The sequence below is a fragment of the Chiloscyllium punctatum genome, chromosome 48 (assembly GCF_047496795.1).
Source record: "Chiloscyllium punctatum isolate Juve2018m chromosome 48, sChiPun1.3, whole genome shotgun sequence".
NCBI classification, from domain to species: domain Eukaryota; kingdom Metazoa; phylum Chordata; class Chondrichthyes; order Orectolobiformes; family Hemiscylliidae; genus Chiloscyllium; species Chiloscyllium punctatum.
Window position 1 is genome coordinate 41,371,670 of NC_092786.1, and position 20,698 is coordinate 41,392,367.

At 38.1% G+C, this 20,698-nt stretch overlaps 1 protein-coding gene across 2 annotated transcripts in view; it reads left to right on the forward strand.

The window, feature by feature from the left end:
• The window catches only part of galk2 (galactokinase 2), a 119,106-nt gene that overhangs the window by 76,751 nt on the left and 21,657 nt on the right, over positions 1–20,698 (forward strand). For both annotated transcript variants that reach the window (XM_072565049.1, XM_072565048.1), the window contains one exon: positions 8,217–8,427. In XM_072565049.1, coding sequence (XP_072421150.1) covers positions 8,217–8,427 — 211 coding nt within the window. The remainder of the gene's footprint in view (positions 1–8,216; positions 8,428–20,698) is intronic.

Genomic DNA, 20,698 nt, shown 5'->3' on the forward strand with positions numbered 1-20,698 from the left:
AAGATAGAGTCGATACCCAGAGACTATTTCCCAGGGCAGAAATGGCTAACACGAGGGGTCATAGTTTTAAGCTGAATGGAGGAAAGTATAGAGGGGATGTCAGAGGCAGGTCCTTTACATAGAGAGTTGTGTTGCCAGCAGCAGTTGTGGAAGCAAGGTCATTGGGGACATTTAAGAGACCGCTGGACATGCATATGGTCACAGAAATTTGAGGGTGCATACATGGGGATCAATGGTCGGCACAACATCGTGCTGTACTATTCTGTGTTCTATGTAATGGTAGTTAACAGCTATTGACTGAAATTGTAGAATAAATGCTGCGATATTATTTTTACATTGTAAATATTGACATTAAAGCATGATGAGAAAGGTCAAATGGGCAGGTGGAATTTACTATCTGCGTAGAAACTTACTAGCAGATGCATGCTGTGTTGCTTATTTAAGGCCATGAGCATCATGCCATTGCTAGGCACCATTTATTACTTTGTCATTAAGCCAAAGCTAGGTCTTTAAAGGCCTCAAATCTAATTACCATCAATTAAACACTAGATACGGTCAGAGTTTCACCGTTATTTAGGTTGAAATGAGAAGCATGATTTTCTTCTTTTAAAAGTATCCTTACCAAAGTTAGTTAAATGATGCATATTCTGGCTTTTGTCTACCATTTTAATTATGGTTGTCTTTATTTCCTTTTTTCCCAAGAACATAACAAAAAATGGGAACAGGAGTAGGCCATTCAGCCCTTAAGCCTGCTCTGCCATTCTATAACATCATGGTTGCTCTGCCACAGACCTCAACTCCTCTTTCGTTCAGCTCCTCATGGCCCTCAATTCTTCGATATTTGAAAAATTTATCTTCCTTCCCTTGAAGTACTTTCAGGAATCTAGCTTCCACAACTCTCTGGTAGGGAATTCCAAACATTCACGACCTTCTGAGAGAAGAAATTTCTTTGCATTACTGTTTTAAATGAGTGTTAACTTATTCTGTATCTATGTTCCTGTAGTTCAAAACCCCCTCATTAGTGAAAACATCATTTTATTCTATCAAGCCTTCTCAAAATCTTGTAAGTTTCAATAAATTCACCCCTCATTCTTTTAAACTTTAATAAATAAAAACCTAAACTTGTGTGATAAGTTGAACCTTCATCTCGGAAATCAAGCCTATTGAGTGTCTTTTCAATTGCTTCCATACCAACATATCATTTTTAAATATGGGGACCAAAACTGTATACAGTACTCAAGTTGTGGCCTCACCAACACCCTAGTTTCAACCTACAACTTTATTTTAAATGGACTACATGATGGAAAACTACATAAATATAATGTTTTTACATTGTTGTACATGTCCACTTTGAATGCTGTCAGGAAGAGAATATGTTGTCATGTAATTTTAAAGGTCACAGTTACTGTTCTCAACCTTTTGTATGTTCACCCAGACTGTATTAGTCATATTAAAAATGACAAAAAGGAATGTTTTTAAAATAATTCTGTGAAAAATACTGTATTTAAATCATTGCCAGTGAATTTAGCCAGTCTCTGGGGAACTCCTAACATTCATAAGCATACAGTGCCAAGGAGGCTAATTTGAATTTGTGCCCTGTGACAGCATTGTGGTAGCATAGCGGAATGTGGGTTGAGACTGGTGATTCCCAGTGAAGGAAATTTTTGAACTTGGTATCACTGACAGAAAATGACTGTAAATTAAGTACTTCCCCATGTGGAGTGAAGGAAAAAAAACTAAAGAGCAAATTGCTTCAGGGCAGTCTCATGAACCTTAGTAGTCAAAATAGTAGATGCTGTGAACAGGTTAGGAAGCAGTGAATGCAGCAAGGATACCTGAAAGAAAGAGGGAATAAAAATATGTTTAAAAACACTATATATGTGTGCAGATGTAAGTGAAAGGAAAAGGAATAATGCTAGAAGAGAAATAATAATCCAAATTTTGCAGTCAGCTGCAAAGTAAGAGTATTGCTGATCTTGAAGGGATTGCGTTGAGAGCTTCTCTGATTCAGAGCTTTAGCTGTCTTGATTTTAGTTGATTTAAGCATAGTTTAGTGGAAATTCACAGCATTGAACTACAGTCATGTCTTCAAGCTGACCAAGCAGTCAATCATAGAACATTACAGGCCTTCTCTGCCCTCGATGTTGCACTGACTTGTAGAACCAATCTGAAGCCCATCTAAGCTGCACTATTCCATTTTCATCCATATGTTTATTCAATGACCACTTAAATGCCCTTAAAGCTGGCGAGTCTACTACTGTTGCAGGCAGTGTGTTCCATGCCCCTAATACTCTCTGAATAAAGAAACTACATCTGACATCTGTCCTATATCTATTACTCTTTAATTTATAGCTACATCCCCTCATGCTAACCATCAACATCCGAGGAAAAAGGCTGTCACTGTCCAAGCTATCAAACCCTCTGATTACCTTGTATGTCTCAAATAAGTCACCTCGCAACCTTCTCTTTCATGAAAATAACCTCTAGTCCCTCAGCTTTTCCTCCATAAGACCTTCCCTCCATACCAGGCAACATCCTATTAAATCTCCTCTGGACCCTTTCCAAATCTTCCACTTCCTTTCTATAATGCAGTGACCAGTATTATTTATGCAATACTCTAAGTGCAGCAGCACCAGGGTTTTGTATAGCTGCAGCATGACTAATTGGCTCCGAAACTCAGTAAAAGCTAACACACTGTATGCCTTCTGAACAACCCTGTCAACCTGAGTGGCAGCTTTCATGGATCTATGTACATGGACACAGAGATCTCTCTGCTCTTCTACACCACCAAGAATCATACCATTAGCCCAGTACTCTTTATTCCTGTTACTCCTTCCAAAGTGAATCACTTCACTTCTCCGCATTAAACTCCATTTGCCAGCTCTGCAGCTAATCTATGTCCCTCTGTAACTTGTAAACTTCTTCAGCACTATCCACAACTCTACCAACCTTAGTGTCATACGCAAATTTACTAACCCGTCCTTTTATGCCCTCATCCAGGTCATTTATAAAAATGACAAACAGTAGTGGCCCCAAAACAGATCCATGCGATACACCACTGGTAAGTGAACTCCAGGATGAACATTTCCCATCGACCACACCCTTTGTCTTCTTTCAGATAGCCAATTTCTGATCCAAACCACTAAATCACCCTCAATCCCATGCCTCCTCTGTATTTTGTGCAATAGCCTATCGTGGGGAACCTTATCAAATGCCTTATTGAAATCCATATACACCACATCAACCATTTTACACTCATCCACCTGTTTGGTCACCATCTCAAAAAACTCCATAAGGTTTGTGAGGAGTGACCTATCCTTCACAAAACCGTGTTGACTATCCTTAATCAACTTATTCCTTTCTAGATGATTATAAATCCTATCTCTTATAACCTTTTCCAACACTTTACCCACAACTGAAGTAAGGCTCACTGGTCTACAATTACCGTGGTTGTCTCTACTCCCCTCCTTGAATAAGGGGACATTTACTATCCTTTACTCTTCTGGCACTATTCCTGTAGACAATGACAACATAAAGATCAAAGCCAAAGGCTCTGCACTCTTCTCACTGGCTTCTCAGGGAATCCTTGGAAAAATCCCATCCAGTGCAGGAGACTTATCTATTTTCACACTCTCCAGAATTGCTAACACCTCCTCCTTGTGAACCTCAACCCTGTCTAGTCCAGTAGTCTGTATCTCAGTATTCTCCTCGATAACATTGTCTTTTTCCAGTGTTGAATACTGAGGAAAAATATTCATTTAGCGTTTCCCCTATCTCTTCAGACTCCACGCACAATTTCCCACTACTATCCTTGACAGACCCTAATCTTTCTCTTGTCATTTTTATATTCCTGATATACCTATAGAACATTTTAGAGTTTTCCTTGATCCTATCTGCCAATGACTTCTCATGTGCCCTCCTGGCTCTTTTTAGCTCTCTCTTTAGATCTTTCCTCGCTAATTTGTAACTCTCAAACACCCTATCTGAGCCTTCACATCTCACCCTAACATAGCCGCCTCCTTCTTCTTCCTTGTGACAAGAGATTCAACTTCTCTAGTATCACTATAAAGACCCAGCTGGAAATATAAAGCACAAGTAATCAGATTATCAAAAATGAAATTACAGAGTGGATCAAGGACTGGGACATACACACAGGATGAAGGTAGAAGCTGATATATGAAAAATGCTTAATTTTTGAAAATAAATTTTTAAAAATCTAATGATTAGTCAAAATTAAGACACTCAATAACATGCCACTGTCTTTTTCTTCTGGGACAGGTTGCTTGTCTGGCAACAGTGCTGAGCTCAATCACCACTTAAAATTCTGTTACTCCTTAAGGAATGGGCTGAACTCTATAATGCATATCTAACAGTAATGCAGAGTAGAAAAACAAAAGTTCTTGGTATATTAGTTGGTGCCAGTTATTGCTGGTTCAAGATGTTGCGTGGATTGGACATAGGTATTGTGTAGGGAAGGGCGGTTAACATTGTAACCTAGAGTAAGGCACTGAATGACAAGACTGAACCTTCAGGATTATTGCATTCATTTGTGTTTGCACCAAGTTCTGAGGTTGTGGTCAGCTTCAGATGACTGATGAGGGTGAACACTGACATTTACAGTCAAAAGCTCTGCAAATTCTTGGCTATTATTCTTAAGGCACTTCAGCTTAAATGTTAATCTCTCAGCATTATGTATTGTGAAACATGATTATATATTCACTAATACCAATTCTCATCACTGAAACCAGTTACTGGAATTGGAGTAGATTTGTCACATTTTCTTCTGAGCCAAACTAACTGTTTAAGTAGATTGGAACAGCAGGAAACAATCATGATGGAAAAAAAAATTGAATATGAAAGAAATAAAGATGTAGGCGCAACCTATTGACCCAAATTGTCTAGTCAGGATTGAAAACCCTATTGTTGATCCTGATCAGACAAAAAAACTTATAAATTTAACTTCCTCTCAGTGATCTTCAAAAGGAGGTTCAAATATCCACACCCTCCTTTGAAAGCTATGGAAGGTTTTATTTTTTACACCATGTGTAAGAGAAAAGAAAACAAATAAAGAACCAAAATACATATGCTGGAAATCTGAAACAAAATCAGAACTTTTTAAAATTCACTTTTGAAGACACTTACCCTCACTTTTCTGATTGAGAATAGACTGAGGAGTGCTGATTGTCTAGGATGAATTTTCCTGCTTTTTGTGTACAGGAAATACCTGGGCAATATTTCACATTGTTGGGTAGATGCCAGTGTTGTAATTGTACTGGAACAGCATAGCTAGGGGAGCAGCAACTCCAGCACAAGTCTTCAATACTTGGCCAGAATGTTGTCAGGGCCCATAGATTTTTCAGTCTCCACTGCCTCCAACCTTTTATTGATATCACATGGAGTGAATCGATTGACTGAAGACTGGTAAAGTAATAGAACATAGAACAATACAGCACAGAACAGGCCCTTCGGCCCATGATGTTGTGCCAAACATTTGTCCTAGCTTAAGCACCCATCCATGTACCTATCCAATTGCCGCTTAAAGGTCGCCAATGATTCTGACTCTGCCACTCCCACAGGCAGCGCATTCCATGCTCCCACCACTCTCTGGGTAAAGAACATCCCCCCTCTGACATCCCCCCCTATACCTTCCACCCTTCAACTTAAATTTATGTCCCCTTGTAACATTCTGTTGTACCCGGGAAAAACGTTTCTGACTGTCTACTCTATCTATTCCTCTTATCATCTTATAAACCTCTGTCAAGTCACCCCTCATCCTTCGCTGTTCCAATGAGAAAAGGCCTAGCACTCTGGGGACCATTGGAGAAGGCTGAAATGGATCATCCACATTGCTGGAGAAACTCACCAGGTCTGGCAGTATCTATGAAGAGAGAGCAGAGTTAACATTTCAGGTCCAGAGGTGGATCAGAAACATTAATTCTGCTTTCTTTCGACAGATGCTGTCAGATCTCCTGAGTTCCTGCAGCTGTTTCTGAGGCCAGGGTGGGAGAGGTAAGTGGTCAAAGGAAGAATGCACTATAAGTAAGAGTGAGTGAGCGGTGGGTAGGTTGGTGGTTAGGAGAGGGTTCGGGGGTGGGGGAAGGAGTTTGCAGAGGATGTGCCATAGAGAGGTAGTTGGAATAGGTCAAGTCAGGGGTGTGGTTAGTTGGAATCAAGAGGTGAGTTAGGGATCTGTGTGAGTGATCAGGGCTCAGTAGCTTACTCACACAGGAACTAGACTTGGGTTTGTTCCTGTTTAATATTTCCTGGGTAATTATCTGTTCAATTTCTGACTCTAATTCAAGAATCAGAGTCTTTTTAAAATGGCCCAGGGAGCAGAAGAATTACCAATCAGTAGTTCAACTTCCTGGCAAGTCCTTGTATGGAGTTCTGAAGGGTTCGGTAGCACACCTTCTGGGGATGTCTGGTCTCTGACCATTTGGACACTGTGGAGTCTGAATATTATTTTAATGTCTTTGCTCTTAGTTGCCTTGCAACATGAGGCTAAATTTTGTATTTGTGCTAGTTGCTCTGAGTAAGGAATTTTGTGGGGGTGATAGGGTCTCTTGGCCACCAGCTGGAGACCCAGTGAGAAATCCGTATTGCCTCCTATGGAGAAACCTTTCCAAAATACAGGCAATTGCTGTACCATCCGGGCCCTAAAGGCAGAAAGACCCACCTGCTTAGAACTGCTGGCAATCAGAGGCATCATCATCTGCTCAGCAGTGCTATGTGAGAGACAGAGGCTGCTGCAGGAAATGCATCCATTGCAGGCCCAGGATCACACAGTGACCAAAGCCAAAGGTCTTGCAAGAGTGAAAGAGGTGGTATCACTCAGTAAGGACAGGGAAGTGGCTTTCAGCTGCCCTCCACTTATTTATTCTGAGTCCCTTACTCGGGCAATGAGTACCTTTGAATGAGGCTCCTCTTTTGGGAGACTATGAACAACTCATTACAGGTTGGCTTCTCATGTTTCAGCATGTGATTCGCCATCAGTGTCAGATCATGTGGATATCTACCAATCTAAAGCTGGCACAGCATATTTATCCTATGGCAGTTGACAGTTTCATCATTATTCAGTGGAATTTCAAGACCTGCTAGACAAGCCTTCAAGGATTCTGCTTGCTGTGAGGTGTATGAAGTTGTTGAAACCCTGTCAATGTACTGAGTTGTCCATATCTAGGTATAGGGAGTTAATATCACATTCTTGTTATCATTGGGGTTAATGATTGGACTTGTTGGTAGATCGTTGGTAGGGGATGACAGTGCAACTTTGGACCATTATAAATTGTCCTGAAGGTGCAATGCATTCAAGAGCGACATCACTTTGAAGCAGCAAATATCACTGCCCAGGTACACGTAATGGACTTCTCCATTCCTAGTGGAAATACTTTACAAGGTGCTTCATATTCTTTTTACATTATTTATGAATTTATGGTGCTCAGAAGATATGTAGATCCTGGATTGCAATCATTCTGGAAATCTGACATTGAAGGCAGCCTTGAGCTGGCTCTCCAGCCAGAACCTTCTTGTTCTTCCTCAGCTATAACGTGTGATTCGCTTGAGGTTCTCTGATCCTTTTTTTTAAAACAGGGAGGTGGAGTAAAAATTGGAGTTAAATTCTATTTCTAAACCTCAACTAATCATTAGTTAAATTGTATTTAGAAAGTTTTGCACTGCCTTGAAAGCTTTATTGGTCAAGGGATATAAAGGTCATGGCAAGATGGTGAAGCTGGTGCTCACTAAGCAAATACAAAGAATGGAAGCCTAATCATGTGCATAAACTCTGACTGTTAAATAGAAGAGAGAAAATTGAAAGTGAGACTCATAGAGGTGTTCAGAGCTTTGAAGTGGTTCTGGAGAAGTATGTAGAGAAATGCTGTTTCTGATATATGAATCAAGAGATGTTATAGGCCTTTCATACCGTATCTTTTTCTTACATTAGCACACAGCACAAAAGTAACCTACAGACTAAAGAAAAATGTTTTCAAGTCGATGTCTAAACAATTATCAGCAAACAAGAAATGTCTTTAATTCTCTTTCAAATCTCTTTCTGAGATCACATCATTGCTAAAGTATCACAAATGCTATAAGATATTGTACTAGAAAATGGCCCAGTTAAATTCATTTTCTTGTTGAGCTATTTTATAGTGTGCTCGGAGACCGGTTTAAATAATTCTAAATGTAATGCTGAACATTTGACTCTCTTTGCTGTTTAGATACTAGCAAAAGGAAAGGGTGTCAAGTGGGAGAATCTGTTAAAATTGGGAGACTTACAAACTGAACTGGGAGTCAGTCTGGAGACAATGATTTCAAATGTGGAGCAAATTCTGCATCCAGAACCTTACAGCAGAGAGGAAGTTTGTCAACATCTTGGGATCAGTCAAGAAGAACTGTGCAGCACCATCCTCAGCCAGAACACACAGCATGGTGAGTTCCTGAACAAAGCTCTAACGAGTACATTATAATTGCTTTAAGCCTTCTTGAACTTTGTTCCTAGGTACACATTTCTAGAGAATGCATTAAAGTATTGCTTAACAATATTAAAATATTAGTTTTGTGAAATAATATGAGTAATTTACATTCTAATGTGTTTGGGCAGTAGAGCAACGAGAAAAGACATTATTTCCAACAGCTTTTATTTTATAAATGTAAAAATATATGGCTCACAGTTTCGCAAATTAAAGACCCGATCGTGCCAATACTGAACATAGTTGCGTTTTCTTTCATTATATTTCAGGACCATGAACTTGTAGATCATTCATATATACATATAATTTTATCCTCACTTCTATGGATTGTCAGTGTGGATAAGTTTGGGACAAAATATTATAACAGAAAGAGGCCAGTCAGCCTGCAAGAACATTTGGCTGTTCTGTTAGATGATGGCTGATCTGTATCTTAACCCAATCTATCTGCCTTGAATCCCTGTATTTATCCTCCTCACCTATAATGTGTGACTTACTTGAGGTTCTCTGATTTTTTTTTAAAAAAGGAGCATAGGGTAAAAATTCTGTTTTATGTTTTAATTCTAAACCTCCACTAATTATCAGTTAAGTTATATCTAGAAAGTTTTGCACAGCATTGAATGCTTTGTTGGACAAGGGATGTCAAAGTGATGGACAGATGATGCAATGGAGCTCACTAAGAGAAAGCAAAAAATGGAATCTTAGTCATGTGAACAATGTATCACTTCAGTTCTGACTTTTGAACTAACTTAGCTTTTGGGGGAAGAAATGTTGAAAGCTCTACTGCCTTTTGTGTGCAGAAATGCTTTCTGACATCACCTCTGTGAATGGCCTAACTTTAATGTTAAAGTTATACCTGCTCATTCTAGACTTTATTGTGACGGTACTGTGGCTTTAAGACGTGTGTTTTAATGAAGAAAGGTTGTGACTGAGGTACTTGGCAGTCTGCTCCAAAGACGACAAATAGCTTGTAAGGCCTTGGGATTTTCTTACAAAATAATTGGACCAATTGAAGCAGTCTGAATGGGTGGGGTCAAGTTCCCACATAAAGATTTTTAGCTTAAGTTTTTCAGTAGCAATTGCTGGGGTCTTGAGTTTGGAAGTGACAGTACATCTCTCCCTTCTTCTCACTCTCTCAAGAGTTTTGATGTTTTTCCTCCTGGACAGGAGAATTGAATATGAGACAATCTATTTGACTGAATTTGCCTTTGCCAAGGGGGCGTTTATGGGATTTTACTATATTGGAACAGTTGCTGTTTAGTATTTAAATAATGTATGCTTCTGGTTTCAGTAGAGTTGTTATTCCAATTTCTTCTTTCTTTTGTTGTAGTCTAACTACAGCGTATGAATAAAGTGTGTTTTGCTTCAAGACTGGTAGTTTGACCAATTGAATTGCATCCAGAATGTAATGCGTCACACTTGCCTTTAAAATAAGCAAAAGTTAGGGTCTAGGTTATCCTCTTGGTATATTTTGGACTTGTCCATATCACTGCTACCAAAGGGAATTGTTGCTCTCCATCTACTCCATCAATCCTTTGAGTTATGTTATTAATGCCTTTAATTGTCTGGATACTTTTCAGTGATAATATCTCACCTTCATGTAGTTTGCAGTGATGATAAAGTTAGAATATTTAAATGAACAAGAGGAAATTTTTGGACCGTAGATGACGAGAAAATTGAATAGTCTGACTGATTAATTTGGAGGCCAAATGCAAGCATTTTGCTCCAAAGGTAATTTGAATGCACAATGGAAGGGCAACATGTGTCAGCGAGCCATGAGAAAGAGCTCTGTCTGTCAGCTTATCTGATTTGCAACATGAGAATTGGATGGCAGATAATGAACTCTACGCACCAGTCTCAGATTCTGCTATTTTTTATCTTAAATTGTAAGCAGTTGCTGTAACCATCAAGGCAAGCAGAAACAGTACTCAAAGATCAGACTGTGTGCATATCACAAATACCAATTTCTACACTGTAGTTTTTCTTCTTTGGATTTTAAGGGTCCTTTGTAGCTTTCAAATTTTTAAACATTCTTGACATTTATTAACTGGAAAATGAGGTAACTGAATTTCAAGTAGATACTATAAATTGGAGAAATCCGCCTAATCATTGTAAATTATATGTGGAATATGTAAGTGGTAGGGAAAAGTTAAATTCAGAAAACTGCTTTAAATTTTCATAGTTTCAAGCTCTTTGAAAGCAAATGGAGAATTGATGTCAAGGAGTTCTTCTCTCAGTGATCATGGAAAACATTCCCCATAATGAATGCAAAATTCCCAAATAATTTAAGAATTAGTTTGATGTCACAGTGGAGGATGTTTAATGTCCTTAGGGATAGATGAATAAATATAGGCAGATTACCTTTCTCTTCTATAATCATCTAGTAATGCTAATCTTAAATTTCAAGGTGAAATAATCAAAACGTAAACTGTAATATATTTGCAAGACCACCAGATGGCATTCATTTCAGAACTTCCAATAAATTGGTGGCATCTAATTAAATTGCATCTTATCATGTCATTTCTCAATACTTACCCATACATTATTTGTTTGAATGACTTGTTATAAAGACAGATAACACATATGCTAGACCAGCAGTGTCTGGCCATCTGGTTGGTAATTAGATAAATAACTATTTATTTTTCTTTTGGTGTTATTAGTCAAAGATAAATATTGTCCATTTTACCTGGAGAATTCTGATTTTCTTTGAATTGTACCATGTTATGTTTGGTTGCTGACTAAATGCAAGTTGTCAAATATGCAACCAATTTTGCCTTGGTTCCTTTGAAATTAGCTTTGTGTGAAGAACAATATCTTCTGTAATGAATAACAAAGGCATCAGGATAGGCACATATTAAAAGCCTCAAAGAAAGTGAGTACTAAATACTATAAAGTTGCTTGAAATGAAGAAAATTACTTGAGGCTTTAAAGCAGAGAAAATATACCGGATAATTCCTGAGGACAAGGGAAGCTTCTAATTAAGAATAACAAATTAAAAGAAGCATCATACATACTTCGTAGCACAAGTTTTTAAACTAACTTTTTTTTTAAACCTGTGTTCAAATCTATGTATCCTTTTTAAGTTAATTATTTAAAAGCTGTTCTATTCCAAAGTGGTCCAAAAGCAGAAAACGAAATGATTTTAACTTTTTCTCAATTCCCGAGGTCACTTTGATGTTAATTTTACTTCCTTTTACCATGTATACCTCTTACCTACACACTTGAACAGGAAGTCAGTGCTGCTGATATCATCATCATGTGCCCACACACTGGACCCAGAGATGGTGCACCCTTTGTTGCTGCTTTCCCTGCTGGTCACTGCTCTCCTTGATGTCTCACTCTCTCTTTGGTGAAGAGCCTGTGTATTTTGCTGTATTAGCGATTTAATATTTTTATATCTTGACTGTAAGGATCCACTTGAAATCAAATCTCAAAGCAATCTGTCAATCCAAAACTATATTTTTCCATGGGAGGGTTTTCATAAGTGGTGAGTATGCCCTCCTGTAGTTGGTTGACAGCAAATGTAGCTTTCCTTTTAACATTCACACTTTTGGCTATCCTTGACCAGTTTAGCTTTCCAACAAAATTCCTTTTGTACTCCCTTTATTTCTAAAACAATAATTTGAATTTCAGAGTGCAGACAGGTGCAATACATAGGAATATAAAACAAAAATCACCTATACATTAACGAGTCATAGTCGATAGGGTAAAAGTCAATTAAAACTCAAAAGAAAAAGAACTTATGATCCTGTAAATCAGGAACATAAACAGAAATTGCTAAGAAAACTCAGCAAGTCTGGCACCACCTGTGGAGAGAAAACAGGATGAACATTTCAGGTTTGGTGAGCCTTCTTCAGAACTGAATGTAGCTAGGTAAAGTTGGTATATATGCTGAAGATGGGGTAGGGGGGTGGGGGCAGGGAGGAGTAATCAAGAGGTGGAGGTGAAGCCTCAAGAGAGAGAGAACAACAGCTAGACAGACAAAGGCATGGGTAAGGTCAGATTGGGGGAATCAATAATTGCTAATGTGATGACAAAGTCTTGAGGGTTTGGGTATGGACATGGGAGAAGGTGCTCAGGCCCTAAAATGATTGAACTCTATATTGAGTCCTGAAGGCTGCAGAGTCCCCAGACAGAAAATGAGATGCTGTTCTTCCAGCTTGCACTGAGTGCTGCAGTTCAGATCACTGAAATATGAAATATGGGTACGTTGTGTTGCTGGTTCACTTCTTAGAACTGGATCTGACTACAAATTCATTTCTTTTTCAATCATCAGAAAAAAATTTATCCTGTAATTTTGGGCTAGATTCAACCTTTATACTGGAGCTGATGTTACCCTTTTCTATAAAGTCCCTTTTAATGTTAATAACCTGGATGTTGCTCTCAACTGTGAAGGAACAGTCAGGTTTTTGCTATTCACCTCATTGAGAACTGCTCAGGGAGCTTTCACAAGCATGTCTGTGGGGATTTCCAATGTCTTTTCTAGCATGATGCCTGTGGAAAGGGCAAGCAACAGCCAAACTCTTCAATCAATAAGATTGAAGCATCCTCACTAAAGCACATGGAGTAAAACAAGAAATCTAAGTTACCATTTAATTGACATAGAAAAAGCAATGTGATTTTGGGAAATACAAATGGGATTAAAAGAGGAAGATCAAAAAAAAAAGACAAAGTAAAACAGAAAGTTTTGTTTTCTTCTGCAACAGTTATTTCCTTTGAGGTACTGGAACTCTGCAATTGGAAGATTAATGTCTCAGAACCAGCGAAGTTGTTCAAAAATATTGGTCAGTTATTGCGCCATTAAAAACTAACTTATGCATCAGCCTTAACTTTTTAGCCATTTATTAATGCATAGCTAGTGGGTGAGCCCCCAAGTTTATGCAGTTGCAGTTAGTTTTCAGGGAGCAATGTATCAACATACCCCTTGGAGAAGCAGAGCATTTCTGAGAGCAACTTTTGAATTTTTGTGTTTGTGTGTGCTGATAGCCCTGCAGTTATTAATACGCTAAAATCCAGCTGATATCAACGTTAATTTTAACTTGGGTTTAAGCTATAGCATTTTTTTTAGTGAAGAAATCTGACTGCATTGCCATGATGTGAATTACAGATTCTTGACAACTATAACCCATTCCTTAACAACAGAATGTTAGTTTTTGGTTTCTGCTTAGTCAACACGAGCCTTACTGTACAGTTGCTGTATTTTCTTAAAAGAAATCAACAGCCAATTAGGAGAAAAATATTTAGCTCATTAAAGTTTCTTTCTCAATATGACCTAAATAAGTTAGAAATCACACAACACCAGGTTGTACTCCAACAGGTTTAATTGGAAGCATACTAGCTTTCGGAGTGACGCTCCTTCGTCAGATGGTAGTGGAGGATTCAATCCTAACACAGAATTTATTGCAAAAATTTGCAGTGTGATGTAACTGAAATTATACATTGAAAAATTGTTTGTCTGTTAAGCCTTTCATCTGTTAGAATACAGAATGAGTTTCACTTCTTTCATGTGTAAATCACAAAAAACTTTTAAAAAAAGTTTCATTCTCAGGTTAGCTGTTAACAATGGTGACAACATATTGTCTAGCTATCACCATTGTTAACAGCTAACCTGAGAATGAAACTTTTTTTTAAAAAAAAGGTTTTGTGATTTACACATGAAAGAAGTGAAACTATCACTGTATTCTAACAAATTAAAGGCTTAACAGACAATCAATTTTTCAATGTATAATTTCAGTTACATCACACTGCAAATTTTTGCTATAAATTCTGTGTGTTAGGATTGAGCCCTCCACTACCACCTGATGAAGGAGTGATGCTCCGAAAGACTGTCACACACCTCCTTCTGGAATGTGCCTATGCAGAGGAAGTCTGGAGAGGAATGCAGTGGTGCTTGTCGAGGTTCGTCCCGAGCAGCGCCGTGACGCGGGACTCCGTGCTCTACGGCCTGTTCCCCGGGACTCACACCGAGACGAACATTAACTGCGCCTGGAGGATCATCAACTCGGTGAAGGACGCTCTCTGGGCGGTCCGAAACCTGTTGATCTTCCAGCTGAAGGAGTTGACCCCGACCGAGTGTTGCAGACTGGCACATTCCAAGGTCCAAGACTACGTGTTGAGGGACGCGCTGAAGCTTGGGGCAGCTGCCGCCAAGGCGCGGTGGGGAAAGACCACTGTGTAAGATCGGCCTGCCGAAAGAAGAACAGGGGGCCCATACAGACGTTTTTTTGGGCTCTGCTGATGCCTCAGCCAAATATATGTATATATACAAGATTGAAAAAATGCACAGGATTGTAAAGGACAAGAATAAAGTCGAATCTGTGTTTGTAAATATGGACATATGTATGGCATGATCCAATGTACAGACCATCAAATCATTTATGAATAAAGTATATTTTTGAAATAAAAAAAAGCTAGTGTGCTTCCAATTAAACCTGTTGGACTATAACCTGGTGTTGTGTGATTTTTAACTTTGTACACCCCAGTCCAATACCAGCATCTCCAAATCATAAATAAGTTAGATCCTTCTAAAATACAGTCCAAGCAGAAGAGCAATTTAAAAAAAAATTAAGAAAAGAAATATTTTGTTAAACTTAATGGTTAAAAAGAATTACGCTTTAAAAGATTGTGGCTAGGAGAAAAAAAAACTTTGGCAGTTCATCATCTCAGCTGGACATAGGAAAGACAAACCAGTTTTTCCAAAGGAAGGAAGAGGACACTGATGTATTATAGTTGGATCTGCCCTATACAAGATAGACACCTTGGAGACAGACAAACAGTTAAAGGTAGACAGACTAGGAACAGAAGTGATGAGGGTTATGGTTAATTCAGATCTTGCACCATTAAAATTGTTATGTCACAGGTTTGAAATCCCAATCCTTTGGTTACTGAATTTCTGATTTCAAGGCATGTTACTATGTTGCAGTGCTGAGCAAAAACATTGTCATTCCTTGGAAGGAGGTTGTTTTAATCAATTGACCTTCCTGTTGTTAACAATTTAGTATGGTGTAGCAGATGTTTAAATACATTAATGAAATTGACCTTCAGCAGAATCTTGGTTAGAGACAAAAAAAGCCCTGCAGATGCTGGAATCCAAAGTAGGCAGGCAGGAAGCTGGGTTGTTCCAGCCTCCTGCCTGTCTACTTCAGCAGAATCTGTCATTGTTTATGGTGATATTGTGCTTCAATTCAAACAGATGATTTTTTAAATGGTCTTATAATGTAACCAGCACTCTATTTAAATTGACAAGTTTTACTGAGTAGTTTTATACTTTTCAATCCTGTGAAAAACAGATTGAAAGGATATAAGAATAAAATGCTATGATCATGGATAATGTGTATTATTTAATTTTGACCATGATTGTAGAATTAAAAGATGCAAACAGAATATTGATAGCCCACAAACAAAGCTGAAGATGATAGATTATTTCTCATGGTGTAGTGGGTATCAATGATCACAATCTTTCTTCTAGGGATCCTTTTGAGATTGTCTCAAATGGTGCTTTTTGGTTTACACGGGCTACTTTTACGTTCTCATTAGTTATTCATTAGTAGTGCAGTTGTGTAGTAACAATACCTTCTGTACTTGTATTGACGTTTGAGGTATGAGAACAAATTGAGAAGAATCCACCAATATCCTCAATAATAATCTATTACATTTAAGGCACAAACCACTAGGAATGCCTTAATTTCCTACATACCTCTATATTTAGATTGGTTCGAGACAACAGACATAAATTAGCAACAAATGTTTTTTTTTCCCCCAGAACAACTGACATATACTTCCAGATACAAAAAGCCATCACCCTTAACACATTCCACACTCTGAAGTCAACTAATACATTTCCATTGCATATGCACCAAACTGGAAACTTTTAACCAGGCATTAAACTACCCCCTCTTCTGCAGCCGTGATTCACCAAGTTTGTTCCAAATAATTCCCAAATTTTTCAACCTTAAACGAGAGATTCTACATTAATTTACAAGGAATTAATTACTTTAACATGATGAGCATTCTTCTGTTCTCAGGTTTAGAACTGTTCCCTCTTCATCACAGCCTCCTCTCCCACAACCTTCTGCATTCTTCTCTCCCTACACCCATCTTCCACCCCTATTCTTCCCTACACCCATTCTGCAGCCCATTCTTCTTGCATGCCCATCTTGCAGCTTCTCTACCCCTCTACAGACCTCTTGTAGCCATCTCTTTCAGTCCTTACACACACACTCACCTCTGGTAGACAGAAATCCTAATCTGGTAAATATCTTCCAGCTCAGGTTTCAGCTAAAGGTGGTCCCTGGCGACTCCCTCATTGCTTTTGCTTTCTTTCCTAACTGCCCATTGCTCCTCCATTCACAGGCTGTTTCTTTCTGATGTTTGTTGCTGATGGGATCATTATTGAGCTAGTGCAGGTGAGAACACTTAACCTTCTGACTCAGAGACAAGAGTACTTCCAATAAAGCCTTAACTGCCACTCATTCTCTGCTGTTTTGGACATTCTACTTACAAACTTCTGTTCATAGACTGAAGAGGATTCAGAGAAGGACAACAAAGATGTTAATGAAACTCAGGATCACGGTTTATAGGGAGGGATTTTTGAGACTAAGCTTGTTCTTATGAGGGAGAAGAAGCTTGGGGAAATACATGGTGTAGTTCTTTGTTACCGAGAGCCATATGTTTCCAATTTTCTCACTTTCTGTCATGGTGATGGTAATGTTTGCTGGCCAGCTGTTTTATGGGTGTCAGCTGCTACTTATTAGCTCACCCAAGTGCCCAGTCATCATGTATCAACACAGTGGTCTCTAGTTGTAGCTGAATGGTTAAGACGACGGATTTAAAGTGGATGGGGGTAATTCCCTGCAAGACTGGATCCTGCCGAGTGCACTTTTTGAAAAAAACCTAGTATCATATGACACAGTGCGAGTGCCTGCAGCTCTAAGCCAGAAGACCTGGCTTCAAGTCTCACCACAAGATGCACTGGTGTATCATAACATATTCTACTGAATTGATCATTTTTCTTTTCTATCAACACAAATCATTAGGCTATATCTGTGAGAATATCATAGTTAAATGGGGCTGGTGCTATTTGAAGTCCACATGTCCATACCTTCGAGAAGGAAATGCTGGATACTGGTTAGGAATAGCTAATTTCACTCTGTACCTCAAACAAGAAAATGTGCAGTTGATTGTATTAACTTTAATACAATTCACAACTAAGAATGAGTGATCTTGTTTGTATGTACAACAAATTGCTTATGCAGTGTGCTTGCTCAACAAGCTCTGCAGGAGGCAGTGCCCTAGATTTTCGCAGCTTGACTGCAACAATTTCCTTGTGTTTTGTCTAGGTTAAATATTAATTGTTATTGATGACCCCCATGACAACTTGGGCTCCATTTTGGATACTTGCCTCTGGAATGGAACAATGCTGGAATGGAGTTTGGAGATAGCTGCAGCACTCAGTGATAGATGCAGTTAGCTTAAGAATACCATCTGAAAATGATTTTCATTGTTCCCCCCCAATTACCCTTTGCAATTAGTAGCTTTGTTGTAATAATCTACATTAGGCTAGTTAAGCCCTTTTGTTTTGTGTCTGTGTCCCAGTCCCAGTAATGGTATAGACCATGAATGTAATTCTGTTTCTAATGCACATCATTGCCAAGATGTTCATGACTCTGCACTTGGAATTATTTTCTCATAGCTCCTCATAATTTTGCATATTCCTATCCAAATTTGGGCAAATATATTTAAATCTGTCAAAAGAATTCCAAAATGGCAATAGATATTGTGGACCCAGTGCAACAGAAGGGCTGATGCCCGAAACGTCGATTCTCCTGTTCCTTGGATGCTGCAACAGATCCCCATTACAACTCCCACTCCTTTCTACTCTGAAACAAGTGATTTCAGAAGAAATGTCTGAGTCATTTTGCCATAATTTACATTTAAATGGGTATCTTGCTTCTATAATTAACAAGTAGTGAGTAAATATTATAATTCAGAGACTTACAGTTATTAGAATAAATATAATACTGAAGACAAAATGCTGTTAAGTGTCACCTAGATTCAACAGCACCTGCTTTAAGCAATTGACTAGATTCAGGTTTGGAAGAAAATTGTTTTCTTCCAAACCACATGTTTTAATACTCTTGGAGGGACTGAAAGCCATGAGATTAATAGTTTTAACATATGGCATTTTGAAGGAAAATGTGCATACCAGTGAAAACAAAGTTATTTTATAATTTCATAAATCTATCTTTCAGCTGCATTGTTTTATATGGAGGATATGTGTTAGCAACAGTGAAACTGTATGGAATGTGGTTTGAAAAAATTCTCTAAAGACATACAATATTAGGCATGCTTATTACTGGACTGCTTGTAAAAATAATGTATTATCGAATTATGCGCAAAAATGTATAAAGAGCACGCAGCCTTTGAATTTTCATCTGGAAAATTTGAACCAATTTGGCAACTGATCATAAATCAGTCATAAGAGGTATATTGTGTGTTCTAGTATTGCAATGTAAAAGAATTCCTGTTTTTTTTCCTTTATTTATTTCATTCACCTTTATACAAGCTGAGCGATACTGTTGCTGGAATAAAATCATTTTGAGGAAGCATTTTATATATCTTTACATATAGTGAATTTAAAACAGTTTATGGTGTTTTACTATCTTCCTAATACATTTCACAATAAGATTATTGGGTTTAATGAAGTGAGTATCTTTTGTTCATCTGATGTACCATTGAAGATTTTTGTGGAGAGAATAACATAAGCTAATTTGCCTAGATGATTAAGTGGAAGCTCAAAAGTATTACATTTTTAAAGTATTAAATTATGTGACATGAAGTGATATTTACTGTGAGCTCTGCTGCAAAATAATTAACTTCTTTATAACAAACAGTATTTTGCACAAAGTAAATTTCACACCATGGTTACAGTGCCTTTACTTCAATGTAAATTGTTAAATATATCTGCATAATTGTCATATACAATGAAAATACTACAGATTGATATTGCTCAGACAGCAATGCCTGTTTGGTTTAATGACTTTTGAATAGAAGGAAATGTCATGAAATTCTATTTACATTACAATCTTCCTATAAGATAAACAATGGATATGCTTTATAAAGAGGTCCATTTGACTTGGATTTGTTCCTCGCACCTAACATTAATGCATATTTTCAGTGTGGCAGTGTCTTGATATACATCATTGACATCAGTCTCATTGCAATTACTGTAATTGCGGTTCACCGTACATAGTGAAGCTTGCAATATCTTATTTTGCACTTCTTTATTTCACTGACTAAAACTAAATCAGGGACTGAAAAATCAATTTGTTTCTGCAGCAAACTCTTAGACAAATGCCTGCCAAAGAGAGCACAATTTCTGATTGGTAAGGGGCTTCTCTTCTCAGCAGAATGCACATTCACTTTCCACCAGATGGTAGTACTCATTTTGCAACTAAGTAGAATGGAGTCCAGTTATGATAATTCCCTTTGAAACCTTTGACGGTGGGAATGAATTTGAACCAGGAGCCCCCCGGCTGTAAAACATACATTTAACCATAGAACTGCACAGTACTTCCAGGAGGGATTAACAATGTTAATCCCAAATTCTGTACTTATTTTGTTCTGTGCATTTGTCTTCTAGGCATGTTTCTTTTTAATTACTGCCATTTGTTAGCTTTAATGATAGCCCCCATCCTCAATTAAGTGCATGTTTTCCTCTTACCACACATCATACTCTTCACAGAAGTTTGACAGGCAAATTACCCTCTAGGGTTTGCACATGTTACTACATTATTAGTCTTTAGGACCTAGAGCAACCCAGGTTGACATACCTTGTCATAATTTTTTTCCTTGCTTTGGAGAAGTACTTGTAGCCTCCACAAGACTACGTAGCCAAGGATTCTGACTTGCTGTGTGGAGAGTCAGGTCTGTGAACCTACAGTCTGTGAATTTCAATAAACCCTAAACTTCAATGTCTCTCCTGTCTAAAGTACCCAATTTGGCTTTATGCGAGCTGAAGTCCTCTGACTATTCTAAATCCTTTATATAATCCTAAAGCCATTCTGAAAATACCAACAATACTCAATGCCTGGCCTTGAGGGAAATGTTGGACTCTGGACTTTAATGAAAACTGGTGTTCCACCTTTCTAGAAAAATTGAAGATTAAATGGGTTACAAATGATATTCACATGTTGACTTAAATCATGATTCAAGAAAAAATATTGTTTATAGTT